General features: G+C 34.3%; 1 protein-coding gene across 1 annotated transcript in view; it reads left to right on the forward strand.

Annotated features, from left to right (window-relative positions):
• Positions 1-995: 995 nt before the first annotated feature.
• The window catches only part of LOC106464173 (protein Wnt-2b-like), a 47,549-nt gene continuing 28,530 nt past the window's right edge, over positions 996-20,014 (forward strand). Inside the window, exon 1 of the mRNA XM_022391861.1 lies at positions 996-2,275. Within this exon, the coding sequence (XP_022247569.1) occupies positions 2,187-2,275 (89 nt within the window). The 5' untranslated portion in view covers positions 996-2,186. The remainder of the gene's footprint in view (positions 2,276-20,014) is intronic.

Genomic DNA, 20,014 nt, shown 5'->3' on the forward strand with positions numbered 1-20,014 from the left:
TTTTGACAAGATTTATTGTGAGTGTCATACCAAGATTCAAGCTCAAACTGGTTTAAGTCAAATTGAAATTCCTTGGACGTATAGATAAGAGGCGAGGACAATGAGAGGGAATAAAGAAAATGAACGCCGTTGTAACTCTAAGTTATAAACAATCATTATCACCAACGGAATCATATTAAAATAAAGAACTGAAAACAAATAGTTGTAAAAAATATTTTGTCAACGTTTAGGTGTCATTAATGACAGTAAATGTACCTACAAATATGCAAACATTTGATCGAAAATAACTAAAAGGATATAAAGGCAGTCGAAAATAGCTATACGTATTCAAACGTTAAAATAGAATCGGCAAAACGATGATGATTTAAGATAAAGACTAACGAGCTTGTAAATCTTTGAAATGTATTTTTAAACAGGACCTCCTAGAGTCTATTACATATTAGTTAAGCAGAAAAATACATTCACCAAGATTATAAAGAATGTATAAAAGTTAACTTTTTTTTCAAGTAAACTATTCTATGTACGTTACTGTACGATTGTTACCAATAATTACGAGACGAAGCGATGCTTGCAATTCTTATTCTATCGAAACGTGAAGATATTTACATTCAAGTTAGAGTTGCAGATTCTGATTCAACAATTCACGTCCACATGTCGCGATCTCTGAAAACCCTTGTATTTTTCTAGGATTTCTTTTATTAGATTTTATGACTGAAGTTCATTTCAAACGAACCACATTTAGAGGAAAAAGACTCATTTACAGTAGTAGAGAGGAGGTGCACCATAAAAGTCGTTCTAAATAAGAAAATATAGCTTTCGCTATTGGCCGGGACTTTCTTCATACAAAAACATCCGCACTATAAACAATGCTTAAACTTGACAGTTGCCTGGGTGACAAACGCGCGAACTCCTATTGGTTACATAAAGCAGCTGGAGGTTATCGTGTGCATCCGTTGCGCGAGCAGAATTCTGAGAGCCACAATAAATCCACATGGTGGCTGAAAAGTATAGTGAGCGGCTAGTTGAACTAATCTACTTCGAAATCGAATCATAAGAGTGAACGGCTAGTAGGACTAATCTACTTCGACATCGGATCATAAGAGTGAACGGCTAGTAGGGCTAATCTACTTCGACATCGGATCATAAGAGTGAACGGCTAGTAGGGCTAATCTACTTCGACATCGGATCATAAGAGTGAGCAACTAGTAGGGTTAATCTACTTCGACATCGGATCATAAGAGTGAACGGCTAGTAGGGCTAATCTGCTTTGACATCGGATCATAAGACTAAACGGTGTAGGGCTAATCTACTTCAACATCGGATCATAAGAGTGAACGGCTAGTAGGGCTAATCTGCTTCGACATCGGATGACAATATTTCAATATAAAATTTCCCACCTTGGTCGGACTGAATTTTGTTAAATCTATATGGTTATGAATTAAACGTGTTCCCATAGAGCTACTGCAAAATACAAATTACTATTTAGAAAGAGCAAGTTTTTCTGTGGATATTTGAACAGCCATACAGCCAAGTTTTCTGTGGATATTTGAACAACCATACAGCCAAATTTTCTGTGGATATTTGAACAACCATACAGTCAAGTTTTCTGTGGATATTTGAACAACCATACAGCCAAGTTTTCTGTGGACATTTGAACAAACATACAGCCAGGTTTTCTGTGGATATTTGAACAACCATACAGCCAAGTTTTCTGTAGATATTTGAACAACCATACAGCCAAGTAAAATGCAATCGAATTTCCATAATAAGAGAGAAGGGAGCAGAAATGTAGTAGCGCCTTTTTCGCACAATTCACGTTTTTATTAACTTTTAAATATTTACATTTAAAAGAAACAATAACAAAGAAACCGTCTTTGATAGCGCATCCAATCCCTTTGAGTTTCATTGCTAATGTTCGATGAAAAAAGTGAAACATAAGGCCGAGACAAGAACCGGAGAACTGTCAGACTTTTATCTTTAACATACGCACACACATATATATATATTGTCAGACTTTTACTTTTAGCACATACACACACATATATATACTGTCAGACTTTTATCTTTAACACACACACACACACACATATATATATATACTGTCAGAATTTTAGTTATGCAGATAAGTGTAAACACGTTGTGGACAAGAGACGTTTGCTAAATCAGACAGATTTCTGTACTTAATCATGAATCCTGAAGACAAGACCTGGCGGCTAAACATGTTGGTGTTGATGTTCTCTATGAATCTGATCAGCGACGTCCAAGCTACATGGTGGTACGTATATCTTCAGAATCTGATTTTTGTACATGAAAACATTACTGAAATATGAAACCAATGGTCTTGGATTAGTAAAAGGATTTTAGTATTGTAGGAAATGGTTTCAAAATACCAAAAACTGAATTTATTTAACATTTAGATTGTTTCAGTTACTTTTATTTCTTTATTTTAATTTATTTCTGTCCTTATTCATTCATCTTTCTCTCTAAGACCTTGATGGTTACCTGCTGACATTTACACAAACCTTGGGAGATTTATTAACTTATTATTATCAAAATTTCCGTAGTTGTTTATTAAATATTATTCAAGCTCTCGAAGACTTATTGTATTACTGTCACCAAAACTTTCATTGTTGTTTATTAACTATGAAGAAAGAACTCAAAAATATTCATATTTTGGTAACTAAAACCCTTCATAATCTTTGTGTTTTGAATAATTTTTCTGGCAAAAAATATTTTTCAAACTCCCCGTTAAAAGTAACTGTCACTGTTGTGTACTGACTGTTATTCAAATCCTAAAATATGTTGATCTTCAGGGGTGTAACTAAACATCATGGGACACTTGGAGCAAACTTACATTATTGATATGTAATGTGGGCTCCAAGAGGCTAGAGGGTGTCCCATGGACTTGATTCAACCAGTATAATAGGTAGTTCTGTTCAAATATTTGGTTTTTATTAGTCTCAGTCTCTTTGAAGAACGTTTGATATTACCCGAGAACCTTCGCGATTCTATTTACTGAATTGTGTTCAATGTTTGACACAATATTGTTATGTTTTATTGTACTGCCTTCATGTGTCATCAAAGATTTCTCTCTTGACTGTATCAGAATGTCACCGTAAGCTGATTACCCACGTCTAAACAAGTCCGTGATGAGGGTTAGAAAGCTATTCAAGTAGAACTTTTATAAGTTACGTAATCGACATAATACGGTTCGATCATGTGACTTTCATCAATGAAATATTTACAATGGGATAAGTTCAAACCAGGTTCAGAGAGTGGTAACAGAATACTAAGCTATTAGCTTTACTCCAGGGGACGATGTACAACCTCTGAACTAGCCAAAAGTAAAAGTCGTGTACACTTAGAATTGTAAAGAAGCATGACGTTAGACGATAATTTTTATATCTTAGTCCTCTTAGTTAGTCGATTACTGGTTTGATTTTTACGCATAATACCATAAATCACCAGCTGCTAAGCTGTAATCACGATAATAAACACCATAAATCACCAGCTGCTAAGCTATAATCACGATAATAAACACCATAAATCACCAGCTGCTAAGCTGTAATCACGATAATAAGCACCATAAATCACCAGCTGCTAAGCTGTAATCACGATAATAAACACCATAAATCACCAGCTGCTAAGCTGTAATCACGACAGCTAAGCACCACAAATCCCCAGCTGCTAAGCTGTACTCACGACAATTAAACACCACAAATCCCCAGCTGCTAGGCTATAACCACGACACTAGACACCACAAACCCCCAGCGGCTAAGCTGTAATCACGACAACTGAATACAACAAATCCTCAGCTTTTAAGTTATAACCACGACATTAAACACTACAAATCCCCAGCGGCTAAACTGTAACCACGACAACTAAACACAACAACTCACCAGCTGCTAAGCTGTAATCACAACTAAATGCATATATGAACTGTTAGTTACGTAATTTGAAAATATAATATAGAATCCTCAAGCTGACAAAAATTCAAACTATTTAGTCCTACAAATGCGATATAGAATCACGTTAATATTTAAACCATTTTTCATTACTTCTTATTCAGTCCTTAACGGATTTTAAAGCAGAAGTAAAAGTAAAAAACCACTTTTGACTATTGTTCTGACATTATTATTATTACTATTGTGTGAAGTTAAGCACAAAGCTACACAATTGGCTATCTGGGCTTTGCCCATAACGGGTATCGAAACCCGGTTTCTAGTGTTTTAAGTCCGAGACATACCACTGTGCCACTGGGGGAGCTGTTCTGACATTGAACGAAAAGCACAGATCTTAGACACTATTCCACAAACTTCGAGTGATGGACTAACTAGAAGAATTATAAACTGGGAACTGCAACTGTAGTCTAACATAACCCTATTGGTTACTAATTTTATTTATACAGTTATAGTTGTACAATTCATACCTATTATTACTTCTTTTTAAATACACTCATTGTTATCGTGCTTATTACATATATAATGCATATTTCAGTATAAATATCACGCTGATTAGTGTCTTTGTTATGCAGTTATTATCTCAAAATTCATTTAAAATTCTCCAAGTGTAGTTTCTCGAACTATCTAATTATTGAAACTTTTTACTCCATAAATGATTTAGCCAGAGTAAACCGATTAGTGATTATTTTAGCATTTTGGAAGGGATAACTAGACCCAATTAATTAAATTAAAGGGCAAAATGGAAATGAAGTAGTTAAAAAATGTTGTTTTGTGTAGTTTCTCTGGATAGTTCTTAGCTGTCAGTAGGTATTGTAAGCATTTGAAACACATGGCTCCTACTACTTTCCAAGTAACACGTTTAGATTATATCCATCCACGACTGGATATGAGCCAGAATCTAGCTTTAACTGTAAGAATAATAATAATATGAAAATAACTACTGTTAAAAAAACAAAAACACATACATTATAAGGAAGAAAGCACGGTATATGTCTAGTCTGTCACTAGAAATTTAGACAGATAAAAATATACCTGGTTTAAACTTAAAAAAGAAACTTAATTTCTTCCAGGAACGTAACACGTTTTATTATTTACACTCTGGTTTCTTAATTAAACACTAGATTCATATGCTATCATTTGGAATAGCTACAAAAAATCATGCCCGACTAAAGGATTTACACAGTATTTAAGTTACATCTTGTGTATTACCGATGCTTAAAAAATTTGTTGAAAATTTAAAATTTTCAAAGTAACAGTGCATAAATCACACAAGATGTACGGTTTATATTTTAATTTATTATACCTCATCCATCTAAATCACACAAGATGTACGGTTTATATTTTAATTTATGACGCCTCATCCATCTAAATCACACAAGATGTACGTTTTGTATTTTAATTTATTATACCTCATCCATCTAAATCACACAAGATGTACGGTTTATATTTTAATTTATGTACGCCTCATCCATCTAAATCACACAAGATGTACGGTTTATATTTTAATTTATATTATGCCTCATCCATCTAAATCACACAATATGTACGTTTTGTATTTTAATTCATTATGCCTCATCCATCTAAATCACACAAGATGTACGGTTTATATTTTATTTTATGATGCCTCATCCATTTAAATCACATAAGATGTACGGTTTATATTTTAATTCATTACGCCTCATCCATCTAAAACATGCAATATATTTGTTGTTCTTGCTAAGCGACCTAAGCTCTGTCCACCACGGGTATCGAAACTCGATCATTAGCGTTATAAGCCCTCAGTCTTACTGCTGAGCCACGGGAGGGGGAAGCTGCAAGATAAGTGAGTAAAAGGTAAAAAATATATGAATAATAATTTTATGTTAGAAATGTGAATTAGCAATGAATTCAAGTGTAAGACATTAGTTCCACAGATACATAACATACACGATAAGACGGACTAACCCGGTAAAAAAAAGGATCTCGGTAACGATATACACAAATAATCAGAGAAAATGAAGTGTATATCCTTACATACAGAGATAAAGATCGGATATGTATCGTTTACTATGATTTCTCTGAAAGAACAGTAATATAAAATTATTAGACAAACGCAGATAGATATAAAGGTAAATGAAGAACACAAACATAGATACAGAAGTGCAGAAAGAAAAAAAAACAACATGAAATAGAGATTATAAAACACCAAAGCGCGCAATTACATGTTTACAGACGATATTAGCATAAAATGTGCATTTAGTTATGTCGATATTTAATTTCCATTTGTTCGGAAATTACATCGACCACAGAAACGATCGTTAAGAGAATTTGAAACATCCGTATAATAACAACTAATCTTGGTTGATAGTTGATGAACAACGAGAGTAATACCGGCGCATGACGTGGAAAGACATTACCGGAATTTATGGATGCTGCTAAGTAGGCAGGTTTACTAATTATATCATTTAACACAGCTGAACCTGGAGTAATTTGTACTTTGGTTCTTTACCCTATCTTTCTTGTATATATATCCCAGGGATTTATACCTCCGGTATAGGGATTTACTATGGCAACATAAAAACTATCTACATAGAACAACGTAGCACGAGCTCAAGGTGTCTCGTAAAGAAGATTGGGATTTGAATGCTTTCTAAAATTCAGCACGTTTCGCCATGACTAATTTAAAATAAAACGAAGAAAATGTAACCGAAGGATAATGCTTATGTTCAAATTGTTATAACAAATGTAATTTATTTACTGTTGCAACAAAACTTAATATATTTCACGGTTCTTGATGTTGCTCTAGAGACAAGTACAACTTTAATTACGAAGTTGGTAAACTTCATCCAATATCCTCGACTTCATTTTACATATATATTAAAAAATAATATTTTCTTGGAAAGACTTAACGTCTGGACTAACTAAAGAATTTAATTTATGTTAAATAACGATATATTTCGTACTGGTTTCTTTTATATCTGAGTATTCACAATGTTCTTTAAATTCACCCCTCTGAAATTAAAACTAGTTTAATAAAGAAATGAAGCGACTTATGTTTTCCTTATGAGTGTGATTACCTTAAAAGATTTAATTAAAACGTATATTTCTACCTCAGATCCTGTACATCTTACATCCTGTACAATGAGTACTTTATAAAGCAATGTGAAATTGTACAACCATATTTTCAACGAGTCGGAGCAGTCAGTTCGGAAAGATGCACGATTATCGCGTATAACATTTCCCCTAGCTTTGCCAAGTTTGCATCTTATTATCTCAATCCTTGCCTCCAACATTCGGAAAAATGTGATAAAAGATCCCTGCATCATTTCTTAAACGTATTGATAATATCTGACTTGAAATTTAAAGTTTAATATCCTATAATAATAAAGCAATAACTGTTGGCCAAAATTTTTAATAACTTAGAATTCCATAAGAGTAAGAAACAAATATTGAACTTGCAATTAATTCCACAATTCTTAAGTTGAACATTTGTTTCATTTCACAACTATACAATACAAAAATCACATTCGCTTAGTTTGATAATTAATATTTTGTCTTCCAATGGATCAGCGGCAAGTCTACGGACTTAAAGCGCTAAATTCGGGTCACATTTCTCACATTGGAAAAAGCGGAATAAAGCCATTGTATAGCTTTGCGCTAAAAACAACAGCAACAAAATTAATATCAAGAAAGTCTGAACTGTATTGACACCACTTTTTGTTCAATTTGTTATCCTATATGAAAGTGTCTTAAATATAAAGCAATGAAAATTGATTATTTAATTAAATAAAAACAAAACGTAATGTCACCAAACGCACGAAAACTGATAAAATCTTAAAATTTATTGTTTCACTTATGAATGCAGAATCGGACCTATGTTGTCAAGCGGGTTTCTAAATTATGTGCCAAAACTAGCAAAGCATTCAATTCCTAAACCCTTCTGTTATAATGACTTTCGAACATTTAAAAAAAAAGTTGCTGTATCAAAATAACATAGTTGCAATCGAATAGGCTATGGCGATGTTATCCAGTTTATCCTTTCTTTTTTTTTTTCTTAACTCATAACATCCTCTGACACTAAACATGTTTGGCGAAGCGTGAGGACTGTAGCCAACCGCAGTGTAACTAATAAATTGTTCATAAAAAGAAAAAGTAAAATAGTAAGGCTTTTTTAAGCTGGATTATCACAGTTGAAAACTAGGCTTAGCAATACAAAATCTTACAAAAATTACAGTGTAATTTTCTATAGGTCTAATAGTACAAATAATAATAATAATAGTAATAATAGTTGTTCAGAAATGCACTGTTAGCCTTTAGAAAGCATCGAAAATTTGTCGAATGTTCGTTAGGTCAGAAATTTGTAAAATGTATATATATATAATCGAGCTATTGCATTGCGATGTTACGGTTTGTATTTTATTAAGTGAATAATTAGTGATTATAATATCAATTGTTTTTATATGTTGTGTTTTTATTTCTTACTTAATTTTATTCCAATGATAAGGCTTATTTTAGATCAAATTCCATGAATGACATCGCTGATGAAATGGTTACTAATTTATCAGTACATTCCAAATGAAATAGAATGAACTAGGTATAGAAAATAAAACATGATTTTTTTTTCAAAGTTAAAAATTATTCAGTGCACTAAGTACATAGGAGGGAAAGTGATAACAATTTGAAGTTTTTCGTCAACATTTTAGGAATTAAATTGCTTGTATGTAGTCATTTTGTGGAATAATGTCTAAGCTACTCAAGAGCTATCTGTCCCTAATTCTGAAGTGATAGACTAAGGAGAAAACAGATAGTCAAAAGCACCTACCACCAAGATAGCGATAATGGAACGCGAGCATTGGACTTGCAGATCCAGAGTCAGGTACGCTAACCATTAGGCCACTCTCGACCCATGTGGTCCATTTATAAATTTTAACCTCTCAGGTTTGCCCGTTCGTTGGTTTTGTCCTGTTGATTTGATGTATAGCAAAGCCACATTGGGCTATCTGCTGTGTCCATCACGGGGAATCGAACCCCAGATTCGTAGACGTACCACTGTCCCATCGGGGGATTTGCTCGTTCATAACCATTGTTTTGCATGTATACAATGGAGTGGAGAACAAAACATAATATATGTGCATGCATTTCTATTAGTGAGAAAGATTATATATATATTTTTAATCTCAATGAGACAAATATCAAAATAGATATTTTTTTGTAAATAATGTTGAAATGCCCATTAGAAGTATCTATTTACAAACTTTACAGATATGTTTCTGTGCTTTTAAACTGGCTTTCAAATGTTTCTACACACTCTAATTTCTAAAGTAGTCGTGGCATTCATAATAAACGTATATATACTGTGTGCCCAGTTTTTGTTTTAGTAGTTGTGGTATTCATAATAAACGTACATATACTGTGTGCCCAGTTTTTTTTTAGTAGTTGTGGTATTCATAATAAACGTACATATACTGTGTGCCCAGTTTTTGTTTTAGTAGTTGTGGTATTCATAATAAACGTACATATACTGCGTGCCTAGTTTTTTTTAGTAGTTGTGGTATTCATAATAAACGTACATATACTGTGTGCCCAGCTTTTCGAAATCTCAATTTTCTTGAATATCCGTAAATTAATAGCTTTAAATATTCACACTCATTTTTCTTTTTTTTTCTCAACCTCTGTTTCACACATGTATAGATATTGCTTTTACTTTTCAATTTGAAGTACGTGGGAAGATTTTTTTTATCATATTACCCTTGTCTATCCATCCACGGTTTTTGAAGAAGTTGAAAATGAGATAGGACTGGATTGAAATACACAACTCACTGGGCAAGAGCTTTAGCCAACTAGGTTTAAGATTTTCACTTTTGCACAAAAAATATAACTTTACGGGACTGCAGTGGATATTTCAAGGAAAGGTTTTCATTGCACATACACCGTGGTGGCCCAGTCAGTGAAATCAAGGGGAGGGGTCTTAATTAAAAAATATAACTTTACGGGACTGCAGTGGATATTTCAAGGAAAGGTTTTCATTGCACATACACCGTGGTGGCCCAGTCAGTGAAATCAAGGGGAGGGGTCTTAATTTATACATTTTTAACGAAAGTTGGCGATAATTTAAGCAACTTCGAGTCTCAAAGCATTGAACATTTTTACCTATTTTTGAGCTCTACAAGTGATACGACTGTGTTATTTTTGTTTCTTAATAATAATTAACATTAACTTATTTACGTGCACTGAGCAATGTTCAAATGTCTTTTATTGGGCACTGAGTTTTATAACTGCGCAATCTGTGCATAACTGCACGTTATAATTTGGCTTATGAAGAACGGTGTGCCACTGTTAACATTTCTCTGTCTAAAAGCAGGTATTAAAGAATGATTGATTACTGGCAATAGAAAACACGCCAGGTACCCCGCAGCCCATGATTCACCAAGGTTGTTTTTTTAGAATATAGTTAATCACCCCTACGAGAGAACCACTTATATACTTACTGAGAATGAAAGCTAACAGATGTAGAGCTGGTATACGTGTTTTCAGTAAAGAAATGGACAAAATTTGTAGGTAAATTATAAGAAGCTTATAAATACCATAGCTTTTGTCCAGTCTGGAATTTCATTAGTTAACACCCTTCCCCCGTGGCTTAACGGTAAGTCATTATTATAACGCTAAAATTCGGGTTTCTATACCCGCGGTGGGCAAAGAAAAGATAGTGCATTGTGTACCTTTGTGCTTTACAACAAACAAATACTATAATAGCAATGAATGGCCATCAGAAATATTCATGATGGAATTTGCAGTAAACTTCTTTAGTTGACTGTTTGTAATAGCTATCAGGTGTTCTACAGTTTTAATCTATTTAGACAGCTAAACTATCAAATGCTTTTCCAAAGGAATGTATATTATACATTCAGGTAATTGTTATTATTTCCTGAATGTATACGTGAGGTATTTCACGAACAATTCATGTTGAACACTTTCAAATATTGTTTCTTTATCTGTGCTTCATAAAGCCGATGGTGAATTTTTGTCTCATCAAGCAGCGTTGCTATGATACGCGTTTTTTAGAGAGAACCGAAACGGTAATAATTTTTAAATTACATCAGGAAACAAAAGTGGTGTTATTTCTAAAAGTTTAGTGTACTGTAAGAAACTAAATTTTCTGTTTACTTTGTACCCACATTAATTTATGTATGTTGTCTCCTAATTTAATAAATTCTGTCAAATCTGCAGGTATATATTATAATAAGCTTTGTCAACTTCATTAACAAAGACACGCCGCTATCATTAAACATTTTGAACAGTATATCAAATTGTAAATGAACCAAACACTGAAATGGATGGTAATTAATGCAAAAGTATTACAATATTTTAATTTCTCTAAAACCAGCTTGTTCTTTCACTCAGAACCAGTGTCCTAACTCACGTTATTTTGGTGCTCTGATCAAAACTTTGCGAGATGAACCTGTTATTATTTAACTGACTTACAGTACTCAATGACCTATCAATGGTTCAGCGGTATGTCTCCGGATTTACACGCTAAAAACTGGCCCATTGTGTGGCTTTGTGGTTAATTACAATAAAACAGTACTGAGTATCATATTCATTCGAAATAACTTTCACTTTGACTCCCAGAACTAACAGAAACTGTACATTTATATATATAAAACATACAAATCTGTGTGTCTGTCTGTTTGTTCGATATCTAACTACTCCTAGGTCGCTGGGGTAGTCTCAACCAAACTTTCTGTGATAATAGTTTGAAACAAGGGGCATGTTAAAGAGAGGTTCACAACCCCTTCCACCTCCCCTTTATTGCTGTTATTCAGCATTTATTATCTTTGATGTAAGTTAACGTTAACTACATTCACAGATGACGTCACGCGCTTACACATAAAAAACAAACAAACAAACTTTATTACAGTTCCTATAACGCGACCAATTACCGTCAGTTAATTAATCACGTGAAGACAAAGTGAACTTGTATACCCTTAGTTCCACAGTGTTTCACCATTACCTCAAAGAGGTCGCACGTTGCTTCCCGTCTCTTTACAATAAGTAAATGATATAATATATATATATTTAAGTAGTGTTACTTTGTAGTTTCCAAAACAGTCAGCTTTGTGAAGGGCACTTACAAACCACACCCCTAACTAAGTGTGTCAAGATGCCCAAACGACCTTTGAAGTCATTTTATTCAAAAAAATAAAAAAATAGCCATGAAGATAGAAAAAAGGAAATCGTAAGAAACAGCAAAAGGAATTGCTGCAAGACAAACTCAAAATAGGGAAATGATAGCAAGAAAAAGAGCACAAAAAACACCTGATGAAAATGTTACAAGACAAGATCGAGATAGGGAAAGGATAGCTAGAAACAGAACAAAAGAGACAGCTGATAAAACTGAATGCCACACAAGAAGGAAATCGTGGTAGAATGACAAGAATAAGAGCGAAAGAATCAGTTGTAGATATTGCTGCTAGAGGAGAACAATATAAAGAATATCAAGTTTAAAGAAGGATTGCTGCTGCTGAATTGGGCAAAAAGGTATCCCAATGAAAGCCAGGACTATGTTGTGATAATGGCAAAGTTGAATTGCAACCTTTGAGAGAGTTTGTTTGTCTGTTTTGAATTTCGCGCAAAGCTACACGAGGGCTATCTGCGCTAGCCGTCCCTAATTTAGCAGTGTAAGACTAGAGGGAAGGCAGCTAGTCATCACCACCCACCGCCAACTCTTTTACCAACGAATAGTGGGATTGACTGTCACATTATAACGCCCCCACGGCTGAAAGGGCGAGAACGTTTGGTGTGACAGGGACCTTTGAGAGAGAGCCACCACAACCTCTTAATGTTCTCCTTCAGGGAAATAATGAAGAATCTAAAAAAAACATCCTAACCAAAACACAATAATCTGTTTGTTTGTCCAGTATCTAACTACTCCTTGGTCGCTGGGCCAATCTCAACCAAACTTTGTAAGATGATAGTATGGAACTAAATGCATGTTAATGGTGGTTCACAACACTTTCACCCCCAATATTGCTGTTATTGAGCTTTTACTATGTTTGACATTAGTTAACGTTAACTACATTCATAGTTGGCGCCACATCCTTACACAAAAAAAAAACTTTTTTAATTTTCTATAATACAAAATACACAGTGTGGGGGAGGGCACGCAAAAGTCCTATGTATCTCAGAGAGTGCTCTATGGAGGAATACAATGAAAAAAATGGCCGCTCCTATTGCAATAATACATAAATCCAGCTGAAATTTTTACTCCAACAACCACAATAAGGCTGATATGAAAAGCCGTTTATCGAGCTATGCCCACTTCCTACTTTGACCCGTAATCCTTCAACTTCGGCCCGTAAGACACTTTTGCGGGGCTAATGAGCGTCAATTAATTAATCACGCGAAACACTGTGGAAGGACATAAAGAGCTGAGTATTAAAAGCGGGTAACAGAAAGCACACCTACCGCCACTATTTGGCTGCTACCTTTTCCTTCAAAGTCACCCTGACCATCGTTCAATGTATACCATGTTTTAAGTATATACATAGTGAGTTCTTAAAGCTTATACAAAACTTTTGGTGAGGTAACAATGAATACTGTAATAATATGTTATGTTATAAGTAAATTGTGTAAAAGTTAGGATTTCTGTGTTATTTATCATAGCATCCACGCCACATTGTTTCAGTTCATAACCCAGACAAAGGGCAGGTACTTCAACTTGTTCATATATAAAACGGACGAGGAGGAACCGGCGAATAAAAATGTATTAGGTTTCAACGTATTTCTTGTGGTTTGTATTATAATCAAACTAGATGTGTAGAACTACATGAAGGTTATTTGGATGTATAATCTATCATAATGATACTCAGTTTTTGTCTGTCCTGAACTATGTAAATGCATAAGCGTACTTCATTTCAACGGATCTAAACAAAAGGCAAATGTAAATATACTTTATTAAAAATTTTGTATAACAACATATTAAAAAGCTTAAAGTTTTTTTAAAAGGTATAACATTAGGTCGTAGAATAACATTATAAATTATTTATTGATAGTATTAAGTACGGTAAAGTTTAGCATTAAGTAAACTAAAGGAAAAATTTAATTTATCTCTTCATTGAATATTGGCCTTATTTAACAAAGAATTAACTAACGTTAGGCCCAAGAGAAATAGATTTTGATGTCTGTAATTATAAATATTTTGTATTATTCTAGAAGTTCTTTACTGGTTTGTTTGTAGTTAAACACAAAGCTGCACAATGGGCTATCTGTGCTCTGCCCACTACGGGTTTCTAGCGTTGTAAGTCCGGAGACATACTGCTGTGCTGCCTGTATTTAAAGAAGTACTGCTGCAATAGAGATGCTAGTTTGATCGCAAATGTTTTGAGTGTCTCTGCTAGTAAAATATCAAATCAGTGTACTTCGATGCCCCCCCCCCCTGGATATCGCCATTTTCTAAAATCGTCTTATGTAAGGCAGTAGTGATTTGTTACTTGTAAACGAATGTTGGATAACTGTATTTGTTTTAGTTTTACTATATTTATTCGATGGCTTGCACTTTTATTTCAGAAAAAAAATAATAAAAATATACGGTAATTTTATATTTACATTTAAATATTAGGTCGTCAAAAAATTAATGTCGCTTTTTTTTAGATGAAAATACACGAACAACTTATATATCAAAACAAAACATTTATTAAATGAAATAGTCTCCATTCTTATCGATGATGCTTTTCCATCGTACAATCAGGTTTGTAATGCCATGATTAGAGAAATCACTTGGTTTTGAAGCAATAAACATGTCGATATCTTCTTTAACACTTTCCATATTTGCATACGTTTTCCCATTAAGATGGTGTTGCAGGGAACGAAAAAGATGGTAGTCTGATGGTGCCATATCTGGAGATTATGGTGGGTGGGGGAGAACTTCCCAACCCAACTCCATAATCTCGTGTTGCGTCAAACGTGCCACATGTGGACGTGCATTGTCGTGGAGAAGAACACTTTTCCGATTGACGAGTGAAGGGTGTTTCTGATGAAGGGCTTGATTTAAACGTTCCAGTTGCTGACTATAGATCTCTGCATTGACACTTCGCTGTGGATTGAGGAATTCGAAAAGAATTACTCCTTTGATGTTTCACCAAATGCAAAGCATCACTTTCTGCGAATGGAGTCCAGATTTTGGGGTCGGAAGTGGTTTTTGTCTAGGGTTGAGCCATTGTTTTTGGAGTTTAATATTCGCATAGAGAATCGATTTTATCACCGGTGACCAAATAGTTCACGCGCCAGAAGAGACGAAGCAACATTCACACGTTGGAAACGATGATTATCGGAGAGCTCGTGAGGCACCCAAACACTTTCTTTATGGAGTTTTCCCATATTCCTTAGATGTTTACGTATTGTTTCACGAGAGACATGCAATTTCAGGGCCATTTTACGAGTGTGTTGCCTTGGGTTAGACTCAAGAAGTGTCTTCAATGCATCAATATCAATTCCAACTTGTCGGCCCTGCTATCAGTTTGCAGAACTAAAGTCAACTGAACGAAAATTGCTGAATCATCATTGACACTTACGAACGTTTAAAACATTTCCACAAATTTCTTTGATATTTTTTGTGGCTACAGAGGCGTTGTTTCCCTTCTTGTATTAAAACAACATTACATGCCGAATGTATGCCATCACTATAAGTGATTAGAGTATATTAAACTTTATACATTATATAGGCTACACTAACGTGACACTTAGGCGATTCGTTTAACTAGTATACTTGATGTACGTTTTCTGGAGGGTGGTTAATGAAAGTGTTCCAAAACTGCTACTTTAAACTCAAGACATAAATTAATATTAGGGTTCGTGGCTATAACCAAGAAAATGTATTCGCTTCATCGCTGAAATTTCAAAGTAACGATAAGTTTTTTCTTCGTTTTGGTTGTAATGTATTATAGCCTGTAGCACACACAAAAACGAGAATTTTTTTTTACGTTTTGTACACTCATCCTGGACGAAATGCATTTTGTTGAATCATACACCTATTCCATTAGGAATTATTTAAAACTATTCAAAAACGATAAAATTAGAAATGCAAAGGAAATCAGTTTCAGATGAATTTAGTGTTCTTCGTAAACTGACTGGGAATTTGTAACTTTGAATAATGTGATAGATTACGTTAAAACAAGATTAGTAAAAACTGTTAATTTAGAAAGGTTGAATAGGTATCTTAAAAAGTTACAAAAACAAGACAGGTAGTTTAAAGTCAAAAACAAAAGTAAAAAAAAACAAAGCTTACGGTTTGAGACGCAGTGTTGACATTATTTCTCTTAGCTAAAAGTCCCTATTTTTGATTATCCTAAGTATTATAGCTTTAGACATGGAGTCAAGAAAGGGATTTGTAGCTAGAGGAAATAATGTTAACATGATGTATCAAAACTTAAGCTTGTTTGTTTACTTTATAGCGATTGTATTTTCACTTTAAACTACCTGTCTTGTTTCTGTATTTTTGTGAAGATCTTATCTCCCTTTTTAAATTAACAGTTTTTAATAATCTTGTTTCTTTAGTTTCCTATGTCTATCATGAACATAAATCTGTATAATAGCTGTATAATCTGTATAATAACTGCCCTATTTGAAACAGTTTAGTTTAATGAAATACGTAGTTGGTGTATGACGCTCTCTCGGGAAACAATGACAACCTTTGAATTGGTTTAATACAAATTGGATGGCTATTGTTCCTGATGTCATTGTCATAATGTTATCATTAATAAGGGTACTGCATGAATGATCAACATACCACATATTATGTATATGCTTGTGAAATGTATAAATTTATACCCTGTAGCTATATGAGAAGTCTGTAAGCACTGGATTGGAGGGACTACTGGGCTATGGATTGGATTTTGTAACCGCACGAATTTTATACATGCAATGCATGTTGGCTAGTATTCATATCTCTCTTTATATATACATGCAGACTTTATAGTTTTTTAACTTGTAAAGCCGTATATATCGATAGCCATATGAATTTTTCAAGTTGTATAGATGTATATATAAATATTCAATGCAAATATAAGACAATATCTCATAATATAAAAGCATATGTATTGTTTGTTTGTTTGTAATTAATCACAAAGCTACACAATGGGCTATCTGTGCTCTGCCCATCGAAACCCGGATTCTAGCGTTGTAAGTCCGCAGCCATACCGCTGTGCCACTGGGAGGCAGCATATGTATACAGATAATCATTTTGAATATTTCTTATAGTTGTTATATTTTCCTTTTCTTCCTGTGACATCTAAACACTCTACAAGGTCGAAAACGTGTTATTTTAACAATTATGAATTGATTATATTAATATACCTTCCCCCTTCATTTCTGATGGAGTTTGGGTCGTGACACTTCTATGACCCTCTTTAACTATAACGACCCTAAACTCTGATGGGCCGTTGCTGCTGCATACTTTATCTGAAACTAAATATTTTCTAAATAAAATTCATAGCTACTAAATTTTGGCCTCACTTTCGCCTGGAATCGCCATCTTCTGCTTGCATGACTCTTGCCATTCCTTATGGTCAGCTTCAAGGATGACTACTCTATCTGCAGTATCTATAAAATTCGCAGTCACGCTATAATTCGACACTTACCATCAGTCATCACCGTGATTGCCGATCTGATGCTCGAAACTGAGCTTCGTGCTATCTTTTACACTACAGCTTAAAGATTTCTGTTGTGGGAGACAGTCTAGACGTTTGTGTAATATGGCCCAAATCAATTACGTAGTGGTAAAAAACAACAACAACTGTGATCCTGTCAGCAGCGTCGTGTTTGAAAGGGCAGGAACCCTATACATAAACAAATGACACTAATAGAGTTGCAACAATGGTAATAAGTTAGTAATCGCCATGTGTCATGCCTGCCGTATAAACATTAAATTACATCCACGGCCTGCACGCATCTATATAAGTGTGCATGTAGTTGATTATGAGGCTCCATATAAATCACAGACAAGATTAGAATGATTGGGTGTCAACAGTTATACAGCCGCTGTTATTTGCTAAACTTACTAACTACCTTACACAATACGCAATGATGCGTTTAGTAATATTATCCAGGTTTTATTACAATACTCACAACCATTTTTGCTGAAGGCTGGGAGAATAATATCAAATATTAATACGCGAGAACAAACGGGCGATCCCTATTATGAATCACTACCATGGTTCACAATATTTTTATAAAGGAATAGATAACATTACCGAGGTTCGAAATCATGATATTTTTTATTATAAGCATCACTGCAAATATTATATTTATGTTCCCCTTAAAACTATTTTTGGGGAAGGAGATAGTGAAGTTCCGTGTTATAAAGCTCAACTTGATCATTATGTATACGAGAAGTTAAATTGAATACTACCATAAAACATTGTCTCCTATATCTTGAAGTTGCCATCTCGTTTTGAGTTTCTTTATTTCGTCTTTCCTGACGAATAAAGCACATTTTACATAACACATTGAGTTAGGTTAGCACGAACCGAGGTCCAAAGAGACCCAGAACGTGCGTAACTTCACATCTAAAATAATGTAAAGGAATGCGACGTTTTTATGATTCTATCAAATATCCAACCTTCTCTATCTTATAATATATTGAGGTAAATCTTCCAACATACTAAATGCTTTCGTAAGCTGAAACCTACGTCTCTGGTTTCTATTCTAAATAATACCGCAGTCGAAACTGTTGTGTTTCTCAGACAACAATCTATATAAATATAATAGTACTGTCTATGTCCATGTAACTACTTCTCAGGTTGTGGATGGATCTTCACCAAAATTGGTATGGAGGTTCATTAGGTCCATGCGGGAGTACATACTAATTTTCAGTCTTGCATTTTGCGTTTTGCATATTTTAGGGGCGTTTTTGCGCTTTTTTACCACTACTTCGCTCTCTGTTGATGGATCTTCACCAAATTTGGTATGGTGGTTCATTGCGTCCATGGGAAGATACACACAAAGTTTCAGTTTTGCATTTTGCGTTTTGCGGTTTTTATGGGCGTTTTTTACTACTACCTCACCTCCTGTGAATGAATCTTCACCAAATTTGGTTTGAAGGTTTATTGGATCTATGGGGAGAAAGATATAAATTTTTAGTTTTACAATTTGCGTTTTGCGGTTTTTATGAGCATTTTGCGTTTTTAACCACTTCCACGCCTCTGTTGGTGTATATTCACCAAATTTGGCCTGAAAGTTTGTTAGGTTTATGCGGAGATACATGCAAATTTGCGGTTTCACGTTTTGTGTTTTGCAGTTTTTATGGGCGTTTTTTACAATTACGTATAAGGGAAACAACTTTTCATGTCCTAAGATAGCCTGTCATTAATCATGAATTTACATAACTTTCGTCTAGAGGACGGGTAGCCCAGCTAATAGTAGAATAAAATAATTATAAATATGAAACAATATTTAAAGTACAATTATTTGTAATGTTGCGAGCAAATTCAAGTATCATATTATATTTTATTGTTGAACTTTCACAGACTAATTAATTTTGTCGAATCAGTCCACGAAACTAGTCTAATCGTATTAATTCGAATTGTTGATTTTTATATACGGTTATGAAATTTTCTGTTTCCGTTTCTGATGGCCATTATTTCCGTTTCAAAATTATACAATGAGTAGCATCACGCTTAAATAGTTTTAAACAGCAAGAAAAGAAGGAAAAAACCCACCGAACTTCTCCATTTCTATGCAATTAAAACTTATCAGTAACAACAATATAAAACTGTTCAAACTATTAAAGAATTATTGGCTAAGTGTAGATTAGCAGTTAGCGTGCCTGGACTGTGAACCGCGAATTTATGGTTCGTGTTACCTTACCTTAAGAACACACTCTGCACTTTTGGGTCACAGATGCTTCTATTCGGAAAGGAAAAGAGGATCCAAGCGATGGTGGGACACGGGTGCCTCTATTCGGTAAGGAAAAGAGGATCCAAGAGATGGTGATACACGAGTGCCTGTATTTGGTAAGGAAAGAGGATCCAAGAGATGGTGATACACGGGTGCCTGTAGTCGGTAAGGAAAGAGGATCC

The sequence above is a fragment of the Limulus polyphemus genome, unplaced genomic scaffold (assembly GCF_000517525.1).
Source record: "Limulus polyphemus unplaced genomic scaffold, Limulus_polyphemus-2.1.2 Scaffold1578, whole genome shotgun sequence".
NCBI lineage: Eukaryota > Metazoa > Arthropoda > Merostomata > Xiphosura > Limulidae > Limulus > Limulus polyphemus.